General features: G+C 36.6%; 1 protein-coding gene across 1 annotated transcript; it reads left to right on the top strand.

Annotated features, from left to right (window-relative positions):
• Window positions 1-894: 894 nt before the first annotated feature.
• On the top strand, window positions 895-12,818 carry LOC137193538 (uncharacterized). Its single transcript, XM_067604748.1, has 6 exons — window positions 895-973; window positions 2,194-2,292; window positions 2,385-2,558; window positions 11,018-11,116; window positions 12,140-12,439; window positions 12,556-12,818. Exons 1-6 carry the CDS (start codon window positions 895-897, stop codon window positions 12,816-12,818), a joined length of 1,014 nt encoding a protein of 337 aa, XP_067460849.1.
• Window positions 12,819-19,737: the final 6,919 nt, after the last annotated feature.

Here is a 19,737-nt window from a genome sequence, read left to right as displayed (position 1 = left end):
TCACTTTGATCAGTGTTCACAAATGTCACTTATGACGTGTTGTGGTTGGTTTTACATTTTCTCTCTTCATGCACAAGTTAGATACAGTTGTGCTAAATATATAAATACATATATACACATATATATTTACAAATTAAACCTTAACAGTTACTTTTTTAGCTCAGGTTTGTTTTGTTTCCTACTTTTAATGTTGACTTGTATTATACAAAAAATACAAATAAACATAGAAAATATAATTTAGTTTTTAGTGTTTTTCAAACCTTTATTACATTTATTATTTTGTGTTTAATACATTCTGCAAAGTTAGATTTGTCTTTTTAATTCATAACTTTGATATTCTCAATAAACTTTAACATCACAGTGTCTGTGTTTGATGAAGTTCTTTGTTTTTGTTGATTTTCCTTCAAAATAGGGTTCAAATTTGTGTCTCTGAACTGATTTTAATGTGTTATGCCCCCAAAAAATACAGTATATTTGCAAATAACACCTGAACACTTACTAATTATATAATTTTATTGCAGTGTTATAATGCTCTAGTTTATTCCCAATCAATAGTAACTTCTCAATGAACAATAAAAAACATATAATTAAATAAGAACTATGGTTAAATATTTTACACCTTTAATTTTTTATTTAGTTGATTATCTTGTTGTTGTAACTTATCATACAATTGTCATTTTTAAATGTGATAATTTCAATAATCTGTCTAGTTATTTGCAAATTGATTGAACTTTCTTTTATCATAGATTTTCTAATATTAGAATCATATTTGAAAATATTTAACTAAAATGGAAAGAGTCTCTGTCTGTCTGTATGTATGCGTGTCCTTCGATTTTCTCTACAACAGTTCATCCGATCGACTTCACACTTTTCTGGTGTTTTGCTGAGGACACAATGAAGTGCAGCGTCGAGTGTGAAGTTGTTTGGATGAGCGGTTCTCGAGAAATCAGCAAGCAGCAACACCAGAGGCCAAGTAATCAACCCATTTATAACAGACATATTTTGAACAAGCACTGCACTAGTACAAATTAATATTAGAATATCAGAATTAAAAGCAACTTTAAAAAATAAAGATCTTAATGAATCTGAGAACAGACATTTTTTAAAACCTTTTTTTATTTAAAAGCACGTGAAATTGAACTTTGATTTATAAACTGATATTCAGTAGCAGATAATATTGTGAAATTTTATTAAAGATATTGGATTATACAGAATGGCGGTAAAAAAGATTCATTCATTAGACTACAAATAGCCTCTAAATGATTGTAACTGTAACACAAATATTCAGATCAGACTAAAATGATGTATGTTACGCAAAATATTTACAGTGGAAAAACATATTTGGATCATATTTAAGTAATATTTAGTCTAAATATCTTATATACTTTATTTTATATATTCATATTGTATAGAGAATGTATATGTCAAATAATCGGGCTGTTTAACTGCAGGGCGCAACATGTGGAAAAATAAATGACACTAAAATAACAAAAAAAGAATGAAAAATGATGAAATTACATCCAGCTGTTTTTTCCTACAGAGGTGAAAAGTAAATAAGTACATTTACTCAGTTAATGTACTCAAGTACAGTTTTACAGTACTTGTATTTAACTTGAGTTTTTCCATTTTAAACTACTTTAAACTTCTACTACACAACACTTCAGAGGACAATATTGTATTTTTGTTGCTGTACTTACTTTTGAGATTAATATTTTAAATTTAGATTTAAAAAAAAAGATATAGTAACTTAAAAAATACAATAAATCAGTAAAGCAGTGTGTAGTTGTGTCTCCTCATGTTGCAGATGGGTTGTTATCAGTTCCACCAAACAGACATGAAGACGACACCTGACTTTAATCTCTTCTGAACCCTCCGGTGGCTTCGTCTCTACAAACTAAACCCTCAGAACTTTATTTCTAATTCTAGTAGAGATCACAAAGCTTCCAAAAATACCAAATCTGTCAATTTGAGGAAATGTGTCTAAATTCAGTGTTAAAAGAGAACGTCAATGAATGCATGATACCATCAGATGATGCAGGAAATTCAATTTATTTATTAAACTGAAATGTAAAACCACACAGCAGCAGCAGCAGCCTTATCTGTCCGCCGCAGGGGCTGATGGGAGGTTTGAGGAGCTGTTAGAAACCACGACGCCCTCGTCTGATCTCACAGCTCGTCCTTGTTTGGCCTCAGCTGCATCAGAGCGCCACTTCTCCCCAGGTTCACCAGAGGAAACACCACTGCACAAAATGCTTTTCCTCCCAGCTGCTGCTCTGTGCTGTCTGTGTTCAGGTGAGTGTTTCCAGCCAATCAGGAGCCAACAAACTCAACCTTTAACAAACACTGTCACACTGACCTTCATCTGTGAGTCTGTTTCTCTACAGCGCTGGTTGCCATGGCAGCAGACCTGATTCAGGAAGATTTAACATTGACCAAGAGAGCTGGTGAAACAGTCTACTTCAGATGTGGAGGAACTAACCAGTGTGACAGGGATAATGTATACTGGCTCCAGAAGAAAGACACAGAAACATTCACAGTGATTCTAAATATTGACAAGAGTAACTGTAAAATAGATAAAGGGTACAATCATCCTCAGAGAGATGATTTCTTAGCTGTAAAAAAAACGAAAGGCTGTGAGTTGAAGATCCAGAAAGTTAAACTCTCACATTCAGCCACCTACTACTGCTCGTGTTGGAAAGATGGTTCCCACAGTGAGAAATGATCCCTGCAGCCTGAACAAAAACCTCCAGATGAACAGATGTCAAACAGTGTTTGTGACAGGAAGAGAGCAGTAAACCACAGCCCAGGTTCACATATTTCACCTCCATCTCAGCCAGAGTCACTAACAAACTGAGCTGAGGACAATCTTCTTGTTTTGCTGCTGACAGTGTTTTTTTTTTAATATTGTATTTATTTATATGTGTATTATGTATTTCAGCAGGTTGTCTGTTGTTCCACACAGTGAGAACAAAGGATGAATACAGAACACATGGATGCTTCTTTGACCTTCTGCTGCAATAAAGTTCATTCCTCCCTCACAATGCTAATCTGCTCTACATGCAAAATCTTCCTGTTGCTCCTTCACAATAAAAACCTTCTTGTGCTCTTCCCTACACATCTGTCAGCAGATTTCATGACATAATATCACTTATCAATCAATCAATCAATCAATCAATCTTTATTTATATAGCGCCATATCACAACAGAAGTCATCTCAAGGCACTTTTCACATAGAGCAGGTCAAGACCGTACTCTTTAATTTACAGAGACCCAACAATTCCCCCATGAGCAAGCACTTGGCGACAGCGGTCAGGAAAAACTCCCCTTTAACGGGTAGAAACCTCAAGCAGACCCCGGCTCTTGGTGGGCGGCCATCTGCTTTGACCGGTTGGGTTGAGAGAGAGAAAGAGAGAGGGAAAGGGGGAGGGGGGACAGAAGAAAAACAATCACAACAACAACAACAACAACAAGCACAAGCAGCAACAGCCAGGGAAGGATGCCATCAGGACTGTGAAGGACCGCAAAGGTTCGGCCCGGGACTCAGCTTTTCCTGTGAGATGAGAAAGCACAAAAAACTCCAGGGAAGAAGCAAAGTTAGTGACATGCATTGATGTTACATGAATGCATACAGATGGAGAGGAGGAGGAGGAGAGAGGAGCTCAGTGCATCATGGGAAGTCCCCCAGCAGTCTAGGCCTATAGCAGCATAACTAAGGGCTGATCCAAGGCGAGCCTGGTCGGCCCTAACTATAAGCTTTATCAAAAAGGAAAGTTTTAAGCCTACTCTTAAACATAGAGAGGGTGTCTGCACCCCGGACTGAATCCGGTAGATGGTTCCATAGAAGAGGAGCCTGATAGCTGAAGGCTCTGCCTCCCATTCTACTTTTAAAGACTGTAGGGACCACCAGTAAGCCTGCATACTGGGAGCGCAGTGTTCTAGTGGGATAATACGGTATTATGAGCTCTTCAAGATATGATGGTGCCTGACCATTAAGGGCTTTGTAAGTTAGGAGAAGTTAGGACTTATGTAAATTATTGGTGTAGATTTGAGTGAGTACAGAAGGGACATGTCGCTACCAATGTCAAGGTGCTGCTGAATTGTCCCTACCAACATTTTCACTGATCTCAAACATCTTTTTATTTTAAGTTGCCATAATGTTAACGGTGAGATCTCTGCAGAGTTTCCAGGTTTGTGTGTTTTCTGCAAAAAGTGGGTTATTATGATAAAGAGTGAGAAAACGTGATATGGGGGATCCCTGACCTGATGATCTGGCAACCCAACTTCAAGCTGTTTTACACATTGTTGACTAGCTGCAGCTCGGCAGCAGCAGCAGCAGAGTCAGTGATGAATGAATGAGTGAATCTGAAGCAGTTAGTATTTATAATTTAAATGTTTTAAACATAACAGAATATGAAAATGTCTTCACTGGACGAATATAAGATCATCTGATACTATATTTAAATTTCAAGTGTTAGGTATTGTTAGCTAATTTGTGATTGTTGCTCAGACATGTCATTTTAATAAACAACTTCATTACTGTTATAAGTCCTCCCAAAATAATATGAAGACATCAAGTCGTTTTTAAAGAAGAACCAAAGTGTCAGTAAAAACTGAGCTTAGCTTACAAGAATGTTCTGTAATCAATCCAAACATTAATCTTCTTTGAAATTAGTGGGATAAATTTTTCGTATTTAACCTCATCTTTCCATTTTTCCATGAGTTATTATTGCATATGTGTCGATAAGACATGAAAATGATTGATAAGATAAGTAGCCAAAGCTTGTTCAACTGATCTGTTTGTGACTGTCATCATTTCATTATGAAAATCTACAGCACAGAGACACACAGACAGATGAGCTGCAGGTTCTCAGGTGAGCTCTGATGTCACAGTGAAATATCTTTCCATAAATTCAGGGGCTGATGAAAAATAAAACGTTTTTGAGATGATCCAAAGATAGGTTTGAGTGTTGCTCTGTCATTAAACTCTTGAGTCTTGTCGCCCAAATCGACAAACTGAAAGAAGGACGAAGATGAGATTTGAAAACTTGAAAGCAGATAGTTGGTTTTAACAGAGCACATTACCTAACAGTTATTGTGACAACCTTTCATATGTCAATTTATTCAAATGTTAACTTTAGTCTCTGTTTAATATCAATAAAATAAAATGTAAAAAAAGAAAAATTAACAATCAAAGTCTATTTTCCGGCAAGTCAGAAAATACATGTTGAATTAAAGCTGCAAGCAGCGTTGGTCAGGACCTCGCACTCTGGCCCGTCGGGATCAGATCATTTTGCTTTTTAAAAATGAGGGATATTTCTTACAAGTGTGGTGTGCTTTTATTTTGAAAGTTTGATTAACATGTGTACTGTCAGGTGTGTAGAGACAATAAGTAACTGCAGCTGGACACAGAAAAATACTCATATATTTGAATGGAGAGTGTGAGTGAACCCACAGTTTTTTGAACATTTACTGCTTCCACATAGTTTTAGATACAAACTTCATTTGAACTTTAAATGAGTCACGAGACTTTGACCTACAAATCTTGAATTTACATGTTTTTTCTATCTTTTACTGTTTTTGAGATATTAGAGTGTGAGTTTTAAAGTCTTTTCTTGCTCCTCCTGTGATTTTATAATGAGTGTGTATTGCAGAATATTTCACAGCACTGAGGGAGTGACATCACCAGGAGTAGTGGGAGAGGAGGATTTTAAAGTATGCCTCTTGTGAAATCTCCTCATAAATCCCATGACTTTGGCCAAATCTTACATTAAAAATCATATTTTAGTGGGAAATTTCGTGGTGAATCCATTGATACAGGTTTGAAAGTGGTCAGACTTATAGTTTAGACGTCAGAAGCCTCTGTTTGACACAAAGTTCATGCCCATAGATTGCCTCCCCATTGTTTTACATTGTAAGGGTGATGTGGCACTGCAAATTTCAGGGCTTATAAAATCCAAACCGTTCGAGTTATTACAAAGTTTTTAACAACTTTTTTTCAGCACAGTGTCATAAGTCATCCATTGAAGTTTGAAGCCGATACCATTAACGCCCTCGGAGGAGATAGCGTTTGTTCAGGGGCCAAAATTGGGGCAAAGTCTTATTTTGAAAGGCTAATTGCGGACTTCCTATTGGATTTAAGTCAGGGGTGTCAGTGTATGATTTGTAGGTCTTCATGAGCCATTGTTGTTAGATAGGTGGCACTAGACAGCACGTTTTGGCAATTTAGGGCTTAATTTTTACATTTTATCAAATTTTTCACCAGACCTAATGTGCGTGCCAAATTTGGTGAGTTTTTGAGCATGTTTAGGGGGTCAAATTTAAGGTTTTAGTGGCGTAATAATAAAGAAAGAAAGAAAGAAACAAATAAATAAACACACGAAAAACAACAGGGTCTTTGCTCTTAGGCGAGGACTACTGTTTTACACAGTAGGAGGTTTGATAATAAAAATTAACCCCCAAAGTGCCAAAATGTGCTCTCTAGCGCCACCTATCTAACAACAATGGCTGCTCAATTATTCATCTCATCAAGAGCTACAGACACAACTGACTTAAATTCAACAGGAAGTCCACAATCAGCCTTTCAAAATAAGACTTTGCCCCAATTTTGGACCCCAAACAAATGCTATCGCCTCCGAGGGCGTTAACGGTATCGGCTTCAAACTTTGATACATGACTTATGACACTGTGCTGAAAAAAAGTTGTTAAAAACTTTGTAATAACTCGAACTGTTTGGATTTAATAAGCCCTGAAAGTAGCAGTGCCACATCACCCTTACAATGTAAAACAATGGGGAGGCAATCTCTGGGCATGGACTTTGTGCCAAACTTTGGCGTCTGATGTTTAAACTATAAGTCAGACCACTTTCAAACCTGTATCAATGGATTTGGCCAAAGTCATGGGATTTATGAAGATATTTCCACTAGAAGACTGCTCTGAAATCCTTCTCTCCAGCTGAGAGGGAGAGGGAGGGAAGAAAGTGGGGGGATGGGTGTCACGGTTAAATGGAGCTCATTTTTGAAGGATACAGCAGAAAGGTCTATATACATACAGTACATTATATACAAATTTTGTATGAAGTTGTTATTATTATTTATGTTACAATAATTATGAGTCTTATATGTATAATTCAGTAGTGGCGATGACCTATGAGGGAAAGGGAAAACATGGAGTAAGAGTGACAGTTTAGTGATAAAGTGCTGCAGAAAAATAAAATCAAAACTAAAATTTGTAGCTCTGTACTGCAGTTTATCCCTGAAATCCCCAACTTTGGCCAGGTCATGTGGGTTAAGAGTCTTTACTTTTCTAAAAGTAGACTTGATGAAAATTAGGAAGTGAATTTCTTTTACACACAAAATCATCAAAGGTTTTCAAATTATGAATTGAAATTACAGTGACCACCTAACTGTTTAGTTTTGATGTTTTACCATGACACAGGAAGTTGCTATAAGTTTATTGTACATGCTCCAATCTGCACCAAACTTTACATGTTTGTAAAGTCAGACCTGTCAGCCCAGGTCTGACAACATCTACATGCTTGTGACAGAAGCCCTTGGACTGTGCCACGCCTCGCACAGTAAAGGATAGAAAACACATGTAAATTTATGATTTGTAGGTCAAAGTCTTGTGACTCATCGTGATGCAGCAGGCAAAATAGTGGACAAAGGAAGTGATGTTTATCTCCTTCTTGCACTGTCTGAAAACAGGCCGGGTCTGAAGACATCTACATACCCGTGTCAGAAGCCCTTCTACTGTGCTGCGGTTCGATGTGCACGGGGGTGCTCAAAACACACTTCTTCTAAACTGCTTGCAATCTCTAACGAACTGTGTTCTTCTCCTCCCTTCTAATATGTTCACTTTACTCATGGACATTATTTCTTTTTGTGTTGTTGTTTCCTTTGTAAAGGGTCTATTATTATTATTATTATAAACCACAGCCAATGTTCACATATTTCACCTCCATCTACTTTTAATTTAATTTGTAATCTTCCATGTGGATGTATAATAGCAAATACTGAGATATTCTTTCATATGCCACTCGGGGGGAAGAGACTGTTGTTCATTGACAAAAGCAAATTTGTTAATGTTACCATATGGGTCTGGAGTGGCTTTTGGATCAAACAAATAAATAATAACTATACGTATTACATATTATACTCTTGGTACAGTTGTCAATCATTATTTTAACTGAGCTCCCGTTCACATTAAGTTCACTTGGAACATGTGGTGATGTCGTTTGATGACATTGACAGGTGCTGACAGAGGAACGTGTTAAATGGAAGGAAAATTCAGATTATGTGCAGGACTGCATGGAAGCAGAGGGTCAACAATGAGGGTCAACATATTCTGCATATTTCCAGGTTCATATTTATATTCTGGGGCTTTACTGGAATATCTGCAAGATTTCCAGTTGAAAACTTCTTATTTATCTTATACTGGCCATTTATGCAGCCCCTCAGTTCAGCCTCTGTCTTAAACAGGCCATTTTAGCTCCTGTCTCTTTAAGGCCCCCCTCCTGATGAGCCCAGTCTGTTCTGATTGGTCAGCTTCAGGAAGCTTCCTGTGGCTCCGGAGGCAATGTAAACAAACCTTCACTTCTTTTTCACCTTCTGTACTATAAACATCAACTTCTCAAATCCTTTATTAGATAGCATCAGTAGAAAGATGACAGGAAATGAGGGGAGAAAGAGTTGCAATAAGAGTCCCCAGTTGTACTTGAATGGGGGTCATAGTCTGAGTCCTAACCCTGAAGCCACAGGGTGACCCGTGTTGTTTTTTTTAGTAGAGTGAATCTAGGTATGTTTGTCCACACTGAAATATCTCAGAAATGATTGGATGGATATCTCTGACATTTTTGTACAGATGTTCATAATGCCCATTTTAATGACTTTAGTGCATCTCTGACCTAATAACACCAGCAGGTCAAAGCTTTCACTTATTGTGAAATATCTCAATGTCTATTAGATGCATTGTCACAAATTTTTCATGGTTCTCAGATCCTCTGGCTTTTCCTCGAGCGCTACCATGAGGTTCACATTTGTGTTTTTAAGTGACTTGTCTCAACAAATATTTGATTGATTAACATGAAATTTTCTACAGACATTAATGTTCCCCTTGAGATGAAATGTTATCACTTCGGTGAACTTTTAATCTTGCACCATTATTTGGTGTAAATTTCAGTTCATCCAGTACTTTGTGTTTACCCTAATTAGCTAATGTTAGCATTCTAAACTCTAATGGTGAACATGATAAATATCACCCTGCTTAGCATCAGCATGTTAGCATTATCATTATGAGTATGTTAGCATGCTAATGTTAGCTCATAGCACTACTGTGCTAGAGTACAGCCTCATAGAGCTATTAGCATGGCTGTAGAGTCCTACACTTATATTTATGTGTTTTATTATTAACTTATTTCCCATTGATGTTACATATACTCCCTGAAACTAGACGTAGGGAGGCTTGTGTCCATGAAATGAGAACATCAAAACTTTGTCGAAGAGCTAAACCAAATACATTCTTGGAAAGGTCTTGACCTGGAGAGTAACATATGTCAGTATGAAGCTTCTACATGGCTCCTGCTGTGAAATACTGACCTTTGTTCCTTGACCTCTGATTACACAAATGTATTTACCATCCCCTTAAACTCCACAGTGTACTCTCAATTCAGTATTTATACCTTCCAGTGCAAGGAAAAACACTAATATTTTTTAAAAACTACAATTCCTCAGAGCCACGCCATGCAGCTTGATACAAATCAGCACCACAGTTGTACAATTATGCTGCGGTGGATGACCTAATCAAATTATACTTTGCAATTGGAGTTAGCAATAAGGAAATACTTATGATTTTAGCCCAGAATCACCATATTATCATAAGCATCCAAACTTTGAAGAGACATTGCAGTGAACTGGGCCTATTCAGAAGAAAACAACATAGTGATTTGGATGATGGTGATGGCTTTTGTGAATCAGGAACTACAACACAATGGACAGATGTAAGAATATCACTGGTTACATCTACGGCCAATTCAAATGATAGTTAAAAATTGATGACTTTAAAATCTCAGAGAGTATTTGAGTTTTTGTTTGTAAATTTAAGACTTTAATCATGAAAATTCTGTTTGAAATTTTTTTTCTCATAATATTACCCCTCTTCCCCAGCCCCCTTTTTTTTTTTTTTTTTTTAACCTATGATGGCCCTAATACGCCGTTGTAGTTGCCTGTTTCAATCTTTTATGATTTTCTCAAATTTTTATGTAATGACTTCTTCATATGTACTGTCCCCACTTTCTTTCCAAAGAAACCATGTAAATGGTATTTTATAAACAGTGACACTCATTGTTCTCATTTTCTCCTTTCCTCCTTGTGTATGTGTACAGTTTTAAACTGGCGTTTTTTTAAAATTTGCTGATGAATTTTAAAGCATTTTAAAGCATAAAGCAAAAAAAGTTTATTCATTCATTCATTCATTCATTCATTCATTCATTCATTCATTCATTTCTGACAGAGTGACAAGGTGTGTTTGCTGCCCCCAGTGGTTGATAAGGCTTTTCTGCCAAAGCTCCAGTAGATGTATTATTATAACACACTGGCTGTTACCAACAGTAAACACAAGTTATCAACAAGGACCAAAATCTAAAGGATTCTAACTTCAAATGACAGTCTGAGGATAAAGTACAAGTCAGGAAGAGTATTTTGACTTTTATGGAGGACACTTTTTACTATTGCAGGCTACAGAGCGGCTGAATTTTATATCCCATATTTATGTTATTTTTCTATTTTTTTCACAGCTACTGATCCCGATGTAAAATCATATTTTATTAAACTGACAGACTACATGTTTCATGTATTGGACTGATTAGAAATGTAGCAGGATCCCGCCTCTCTCTACCTCAGTAGGCTGAAATAAAGAGAAATACAACAAAAGAAGAGACAGTCATGTTGATATGAACATTAGAGAAACACATCATGGAGATGAAATATGATACTGGTTAATAATTTGGATTTATTCGCCTCAGCTGACACATTCAACAGCAGACAGGTTTTTGTCACAGTCACATTCACTGTGGGAGGAAACCTCTACTTCATCTTTGGCTCTGGAACTAAACTGTATGTAGGTAAGACTAAACTTTCATTTTCCTTCAGCTGTTTTATTGCACAAGTTTTTAAGTTTATTTTCTGCTGCTTGAGGATTTACAAATTAATTTTCCATAATAATTAGAGAATTCATTGTGCAACCATTCTATCATTAAATAAGCATCAGAAAGGAGTTTGTCTTCATAAGTTTCTTGGAAACTAAAATCTTTAAACTCTTCCAAATACTCAGAGAAACTCAGCACTGATATTCTAATTTCATTCTGTAATCTCATCAGCTGCTGTTCAATGAAACTTCTTCTCTCTCTCCTGAAAGAAAATAAATTCTAGATGAATGATTATGGAAGATTTTCCTGCTCTGATCATCTGTTGACTTTTTATACACAATCTTGAGATAATTTAAGTAAATTTCATTGATGAGCAGGATTCTTCAGTCTCATACAGATTCAGAGTTGATTTCATTAAGCTCTCAGTCTCAGTCCGTCATTTCATTTACTACATTTCAATGGAAACTACAATCGCTAATTTCATCAACATGGACAGAAAGTACAAAGTATGAACACAGATTTAATGTCAGCAAATTAGGACTTATATATTGTATTTTATTATGGATATATTATGGTATATGGTGTTATGGTATATATGGAGGTAAATATGTTGTATTTTACAAGATATTTATATATATATATATATATATATATATATATGTGTGTGTGTGTGTGTGTGTGTGTGTGTGTGTATGTGTATATATGTGTATGTGCATATATATATATATATATATATATATATATATATATATATATACATACATATATGTGTGTGTGTGTGTGTGTGTGTGTGTGTGTGTGTGTGTGTGTATATTAAATGTATTTTTAGTGAATATCAATACAGTGTAGATGTTGACATGACATGTTTGTGGTGTATTGGTGAGTAGTTTAGTGATCATGTAGTTTCCAGGATCAGACTGAATGCAGTGCAGTGCTGTAAGCTGCTGTTGACTGTGTGAATGTGTGTCTGTGCTGCTTGTTGCTGCTGTCAAACTTCAGATGGGCAGGTAGTGAAGCCCGTGGTGAGCGTGTACCCAGCAGCCCACCTGGAGGGGAAGAGCTCCCTGCTGTGTCTGGCCTCAGCCATGTCTCCTCCTCCGGTCCAGTTCTCCTGGAAAAGACAGAAGAAGAACGGCCGGTCGGAGGATCTGCCCCCTGCTGAGGGAGAGCAGCTGGAACTCCGAGAGCAGGGACGCACCGCCTCCATCCTGCTGCTCCATCAGCAAGAGAACAGCACATATAAATACCGCTGCTACGTCAAGCATGAGGGGGGAACAGTGAAGGCCCAAACAGAACAAGGTAATGAAGGCTTGGTGACTGTGTTCAGCAGTGATTCAGCTTCATCTGGAGACGCTGTCAGAGAGAGCAGAGGAGCAGAGCACTGACTAATTCGTTTTTAACTTTTTCTGTTTCAGATGTGTCTACTCTTCCTCCATCAACGGCAGCTCCACCAGCAACTCCAACACCAGCTCCATCAGCAGATCCACCAGCAGATCCACCAGCAGATCCACCAGCAGCTCCACCAGCAGCTCTTGTCCCGTCTCAGTACCAGGTGAAGCTGCTCTGTGTGCTGTACACAGTGCTGATAGTGAAGAGTCTGGTGTACTGCTGTGGACTCTCTCTGCTGATGATCCTCAGAAACAAGGGACCGTCCACCAACTGCACACATGCTGACTGACTGTTTTCTGCTCGTCTTTTCTCACCATCACATCTCATCAATTCATCTCATTAATCACTTTTCAGTGTTCACAAATGTCACTTATGACGTGTTGTGGTTAAATTTACGATTAACACACAGTTGTCCTAAAACTATAAATACACACACGCACACACATACAGTATATTTGCAGTTACTAAGTGTAACTAAGTGTCTGTAGAATTAATATCTTGATGCTCTAGTTTAATTTCACTTTTAATCATGACTTGTATAATAGTGTAAAAACGAATAGTGTAAAACGAAGTTGAATCATTAGTTACCTGGTAGATATTTAAGTGCTTATAATATTTCTTTCTTGTGTATTTTCTTTTTAATACATTATGCAGAGGATGGCAAGTTTGTCATTCAGAGTAACATTCTCAATAAACTGAAACATCACAGTTTCTGTCTTTTATAATCATCCATGTTTTTATTGATCTCAGTTTGGCTTCACATAATACACATATTCAGACACAGAATCCACTAAATTAGCCAAGTTTGAAATGTACACGTAATTTGACTCTTGTTGTGAGTAGATCTCAGTGAACTTTCACAAAGTGCTAAAAGCAAATGTACAGGAAGATACAAAGAAAAGCTTACAGCTAAACGGAAACAACAAAGTAAAGAGAAGTAAACATAAACATATAACTATTAAACATAAACAAGTAGGTGTGGTGTGCCAACAAGTTTGGTGATGGGTCCCCTGATTATTTAGCTTGTATATTGATCATCTTTTATAATTGTTTAAGTGTGGATGTACAACTCTATGCTGAAGACACTGTTGTTTACACACATGAAGAATCAGCAGAGAGCTGCTTTGAAGCTACAGCTGCTATAAAAATGATCTCACAGCGGCTTCATTAATCTGCGCTGAAGCCTGAATGTTGTCAAACTGATGGATGTGTTTTTTATTTTTTTCTAAATCACCAAAATACTGATCAGCTCTTGCAGTTTTATCAAGACAAAACCTAAATTTAGAAGAAGATTAAAGATTTCAGAAATACCCAATTTAAAAATTGGTTTGTTTTATTAACAAAAACAACTTCATAATAGAAACTGATTTTAAAACAAACGGCAACAAGAAAGTAATACAACCGTTAAATATAAAATCTATATTTTTAAATAATATTTATTCATTATTAAATGAGTATATGTAATTATGTACAAAAGTAATATTATTATTAATGTGGGTTTTGTTATTCAATCAATCATTTATTATAATTAAGGTGGAATATGTGAGAAAATGAACTTGGTTCACACCAACATATGTATATGTGTATATGTGCACTTCATTAAAAATGAACATGAGTTTCTTTTTTTTACATACACCTGATGTTTATGTTGTTTTGCAAATATATATCACATATGGTTGTTTGTGTTTTATATTCAATAAAAATATTTTAAATAATATGATTTAAGTTGGGTTCTTAGTATCAAAATCTATTTCTGCTGTCTTTATAATGTTTCTACTTTCTTTTCTATGAGTCATGTATTTATTATTATTATTATTGTCATTTAGATGTTCAACACCTCAATCACAATTTTAACCATTTTCTTTTTATTTATTTGTTTAAAGTGAATTGAGTGATTTATTTGTGAACTCAGTACAGACTGTGGGACCTGAGCGCTGATTTCATACTGAAGTTCCTGGAACGATACTTTAACCAGAGTCGATGGTTGTAACCGTCATTGTGTTAATAAAATGAAAAACCACAGCGAACAGTGTGGAGGCTGCTGAGCAGAAACCCACACCGCCCGTCTGCTGCAGGAAAGGAAGTGTTGATTCGCTGTCAACAGTTTTATATGAGTCCTAATAACCGCCGAGAACAGATTCATACCTGCTGCTGTACACTCATGAACTTCCCTCCCTCTCATTTGTCATGTGGGTCTTTTCTCTTGTTGTCTGTAAACCTTTTTTCCACTGAGCCCTCCACCCACACAGTCAAACTGAGCCCAGCCACTAACAAAGGCCACACATCTGGAGGTCTTGTCACTTTTTCTTTTTTGGAGTTTTTAGCAAAGGTACACTTTACAGCAGGGGAGGAATGTAATAAAGAACAATTGTGAGGTATTTCACATGAGTATTTCCATTTTATGCTTCTTTATACGTCCACTCCACTACATTTCAGAGGGAGATATTTTACTTTCTACTCCACTATATTAACTTCACAGCTATAAGTACTACTTTCTTTTCAGATTTAGATTTTACTAGTAAAGCTGATGATGTATTTTATATTTGAAATACATTTAGATCACTTCATAGGGATTTATTTTCATTTTACATATAAGGGTTTTTTCAGTGTTCAAAAAGCCACATTAAATCCCCTTTGACTCCATGTTTTAAAACAATACAACATGAAACATTTCAAGAGTGGTGAATACTTTTCACAGGCTCTGTATATATGTATATGATCAATGTAACAGTGTGTGGGGCCAATTTACATAAAGAGTACTTTTACTTTTGATACTTTAAGTACATTTAGCAAAAAAATACTTCTGTAATTTTGAAAGTAAAACCATTACTTGTAAAGTAGTATTTTATACTGTATTATCGGTACATTTACTTAAGTAAAACAGTTCAATACTTCTTCCATGAGCCGAGTGCTCATACATAAATGACAGAAGGGGCTGTTTGTCAGTATCCTCCAAATATAACACATATGAGTGTTTTCTGATCTGAATGTCTGATTTGTCAACTAAACTTCCTTCAGTTGTCAGAAGATCATGGTCATGCAAATAAATTATTCTTAAAATAAAAGGACTTTTTTTTCTTTTTTTACATTTTTGGTATCGTTTAATATTACACTAAATATATACATATACACAAATATTACATTAAATATTACATTTCTACAGTGAATAAAAGATACTAGAAGATTTTGCTGATGTTTGCAACATAAATTTAAAAGTAAATAATAAATGTACTCAAGAAAGGCTTCAGCAACATTTGGGCTCAGATTTCCAATTGTCCTTTGGGTAAAGTATTTGCAGAAATAACTGTCATCAGTTGGTTATCACCTCTATGTGAGGAGCTTTCTAGTGTGAAAACATTAAAGAGGTTTTTGGGAGAAAAACAACAGCATTTTCTACTTTGACCAGCTGCTGATGTTGCTTGATTATACACGTTTGAAACTTTATTGTGTTATTGTCTGACTGTTTGTGTTCTTATATTATTTGTGTATTTTCTTTTTAATACAAGTAAAGATGACTTGTTTGTCTCAGTGTGGTTTGTGTTCTGCTGCTCTGATTGATGATAACAAATGTAGGATGTATTTTTTTAAATGTTGCAGAGAGGAAGTGAATGTTAAAAATGTTCTTACAGTGTGAATTTAAACACTCTGCAGGTAAAAACCTCAATTTAGAAGAAGATGAAAGATTTCAGAAACACCACAATTTAAAAACTGGTTTGTTTTATTAACAAAAACAACTTCATGAGAGAAACTGATAATAAAACAAACAGCAACAACAAAGTAATACAACTATTAAATGTAAAATCTATGTTATTAAATTATATGTATTAATTATTAAATTAGTACTTGTAATTTTATAAAACATGAATAGTATTATTAATTTGGGTTTTGTTATTCAATGAATCATCAAGCACGAGGGGGGAACAGTGGAGGCCCAAACAGAACAAGGTAATGAAGGCTTGGTGACTGTGTTCAGCAGTGATTCAGCTTCATCTGGAGACGCTGTCAGAGAGAGCAGAGGAGCAGAGCACTGACATTTGTTTTTGGCTTTTTTTCTGTTTCAGAGGTTTTTGCTCTTTCTCCACAAACACCAGCTCCACCAGCATCTCCAACACCAGCTCCATCAGCAGATCCACCAGCAGCTTTTGTCCCGTCTCAGTACCAGGTGAAGCTGCTCTGTGTGCTGTACACAGTGCTGATAGTGAAGAGTCTGGTGTACTGCTGTGGACTCTCTCTGCTGATGATCCTCAGAAACAAGGGACCGTCCACCAACTGCACACATGCTGACTGACTGTTTTCTGCTCGCCTTTTCTCACCATCACATCTCATCAATTCATCTCATTAATCACTTTGATCAGTGTTCACAAATGCCACTTATGACGTGTTGTGGTTGGTTTTACATTTTCTCTCTTCATGCACAAGTTAGATACAGTTGTGCTAAATATATAAATACATATATACACATATATATTTACAAATTAAACCTTAACAGTTACTTTTTTAGCTCAGGTTTGTTTTGTTTCCTACTTTTAGCTTTGACTTGTATTATACAAAAAATAAAAAAATAAATATACTTAGTTTTTAGTATTTTCAAACTTTTATTATGTTTATTGATGTTTTATTCATTCTGCAAAGTTAAATTTGTCTTTTTTAATTCATAACTGTGATATTCTCAATAAACTGTAACATCATCACGTTTGTGGTTTATGAAGATCTTTGTCTTTTGTTGATTTTTCTTTAAAATTTGTATTTGTACTGATTTTAATGCGTTATGCCCCAAAAATACACAGTATATTTGTAAATAAAGCCTTAACAGTTATTGATTATATATTTTTATTGTAGTGTTATGATACTCTAGTTTATTTCCAATAAAGAGTAACTTCTGAATGTACAATAAAAAAACTACAATTCAATTATAACTATGGTTAAATAATTTACATTTTTATTATTTTCTTTAGTTAATTATCTTGTTTTTAATGAATTTTGCAACATGTTATACAGTTGTCATTTTTTGTGATAATCTCAGTAATATATCCAGTCATTTGCAAATAAGCTGCATTTTCTCTTATTGTAGATTTTGTAATATTAGAATTATAATTGAATATATCTAACATAAATGGAAGGAGTCTCTGTCTGTCTCTCTACACCTTGTTTTTCCAGCACATCCCACGAATGCTTGATCAGATTGAGATGTGGGGGATTAGGAGGCCAAGGCAACACCTTGAACTCTTGATCATGTTCCTAAAACCATTCCTGAACAGTTTTTGCAGTGAGGCAGTGTGGCATTATCCTGCTGAAAGAGGCCACTGCCATCAGGGAATACCTTTTCCATTGTCTGTGCTGGCATGAGTGTGTTTGGTTATCAGCAATAAATAATAATGATCAGAGATAATGATTAATTATTAAACCATTAAATTATTAATATTAATTAATAATACGAGGCATCAATAAGGTACTCTCATAAACAAAATAGTTCACTTAGTAGAGCTGATATCTGGGATGTCAACATCCACGAGTGAACAGTGACGGTTTAATCCAGAGTTCTGACTCTCAATCAGCCACTTATCACAATAAATATGCACAATAATGACAAAAGACTTCTCTTTAAAGCTATAACTGTGTTCATTAATCTCCACAACAGACAATAAAGTCAACAAATGTTTCAATTAACAAACACTATACAACCACAAATACTAATCAAACAATACACATAGAACAGCAGCTGTGTACGGTCAACCACATGTAAGCAGAAGCGTGTGTGTGTGGATGACAAGATGGCGGACATGATCTGGCCAGATGACGTCACGCGAGCTAAGATGGTGGATGTGATCTGGCGAGAGGAAATCGCACGAGATCCAACATGGCTGGCGTGACTTTTGGAGGAAGTCATGTCACGTAAGAATCAAGTGGAGGATGTGACCGCAGCGTTTCTGTTAAACAATAGCAAGATGGTGCCAACCGATGGTCGGTGTCTCGATTTCACCCAATTCAACTTATCAAACACACGTGTCTGATGGCAGATGACGAGGGGCAGAGTGGCTCTGTGTCACATGCTATCTGACTGTCAGATGTGTAATAGAGGTGCGTGTATGGGTGTGTGTGTGTGTGTGGGTGGGTTAGTAGCGAGAGAGGGAAGAAAGAGGAGGAAAAACCGATTCTCAGCAGGGTCCCACAACCGCAGTGGTTGCTTTATCTACAGAGAGCGTGCATACGGACAGTAAACGGTACGCACATTGTCAACTTACTTTTCACTCGCGGTGGCACAAACACAGCAGACAACACAAATAGTCTAGAGTGGTGAAAACAAACTAAACAGGCAGCAACTTCAAATACTCCTCAGAGTATAGCAGGCAAAAGGACTCGGCGGCCCGTCAAATCACACAACAAAATACAAGCAACAAGCTTATTAACACACAAAATCTAATACAGTCTCTGCCAAGACGACCTCTAACTTTTATCACTCTTGGAAGTGAATCGATGTGTTTTTCTGTCTGTCAGTAAAATCCAGCACAGGTCCTACAGTGAGTGGTCCTAGCGGTGCCGTCCTTAGTTCCTCAAGGCTGATGGTGGCTGGTAGTCGACCCAGTTGGTAGACAGCCAGGCACAGAAGTTATCCGCATCTCTGTGAAGAAATCTTTTTTCCTTCTGCAGCCACAGTTAAAACAGTGGGTTGCAAACAGCGGTCTCTCTCTTGGATCTGGTGATTGTGTTCGGGTGAACATGGGGCAAAGTCGGTGAGGGGAATTACACGTGCACAGGGTTACCTCCTTTAGTAAACTGGCTCACGGAGAAAGCAAAGCTTCTTTCAGGCGCAGTTACAATGTAAAGGCAATGATGAATTCTAAAGCCTCGTGGTCAGGCTTCAGAGTTTACATGTAGGCCTGCCTTTGTCTGACCCTATGGTTGAGGCCCAACACCATGAAGGGGTGTACTTGGTCTGCAACAATGTTTAGGTAGGTGGTACGTGTCAAAGTAACATCCACATGCCTCCACAGGCTTGTCTTCCTCCCATAGTGCATCTTGGTACCATCTCTTTTCTCTTAAGAGTTAGTGACGGTGGGCTTCAGGCTGCAGCCAGTGAGTCGTCCTCAAATTAAAGTTTTCATTTGATGAATGTGGGTGCTGATATACCAGATTTAACTGAATGGGGTTTATTTGTATAAAGAAAAGAAAAACTATGGTATGGACGGTGGGCAAGTAATGTAATTGGT

This window comes from Thunnus thynnus, chromosome 12, assembly GCF_963924715.1.
Source record: "Thunnus thynnus chromosome 12, fThuThy2.1, whole genome shotgun sequence".
In the NCBI taxonomy this organism is placed as follows: Eukaryota; Metazoa; Chordata; class Actinopteri; order Scombriformes; family Scombridae; genus Thunnus; species Thunnus thynnus.
The sequence above is the reverse complement of the archived record's forward strand: the minus strand, read 5'-3'. Positions and strand labels throughout refer to the sequence as shown.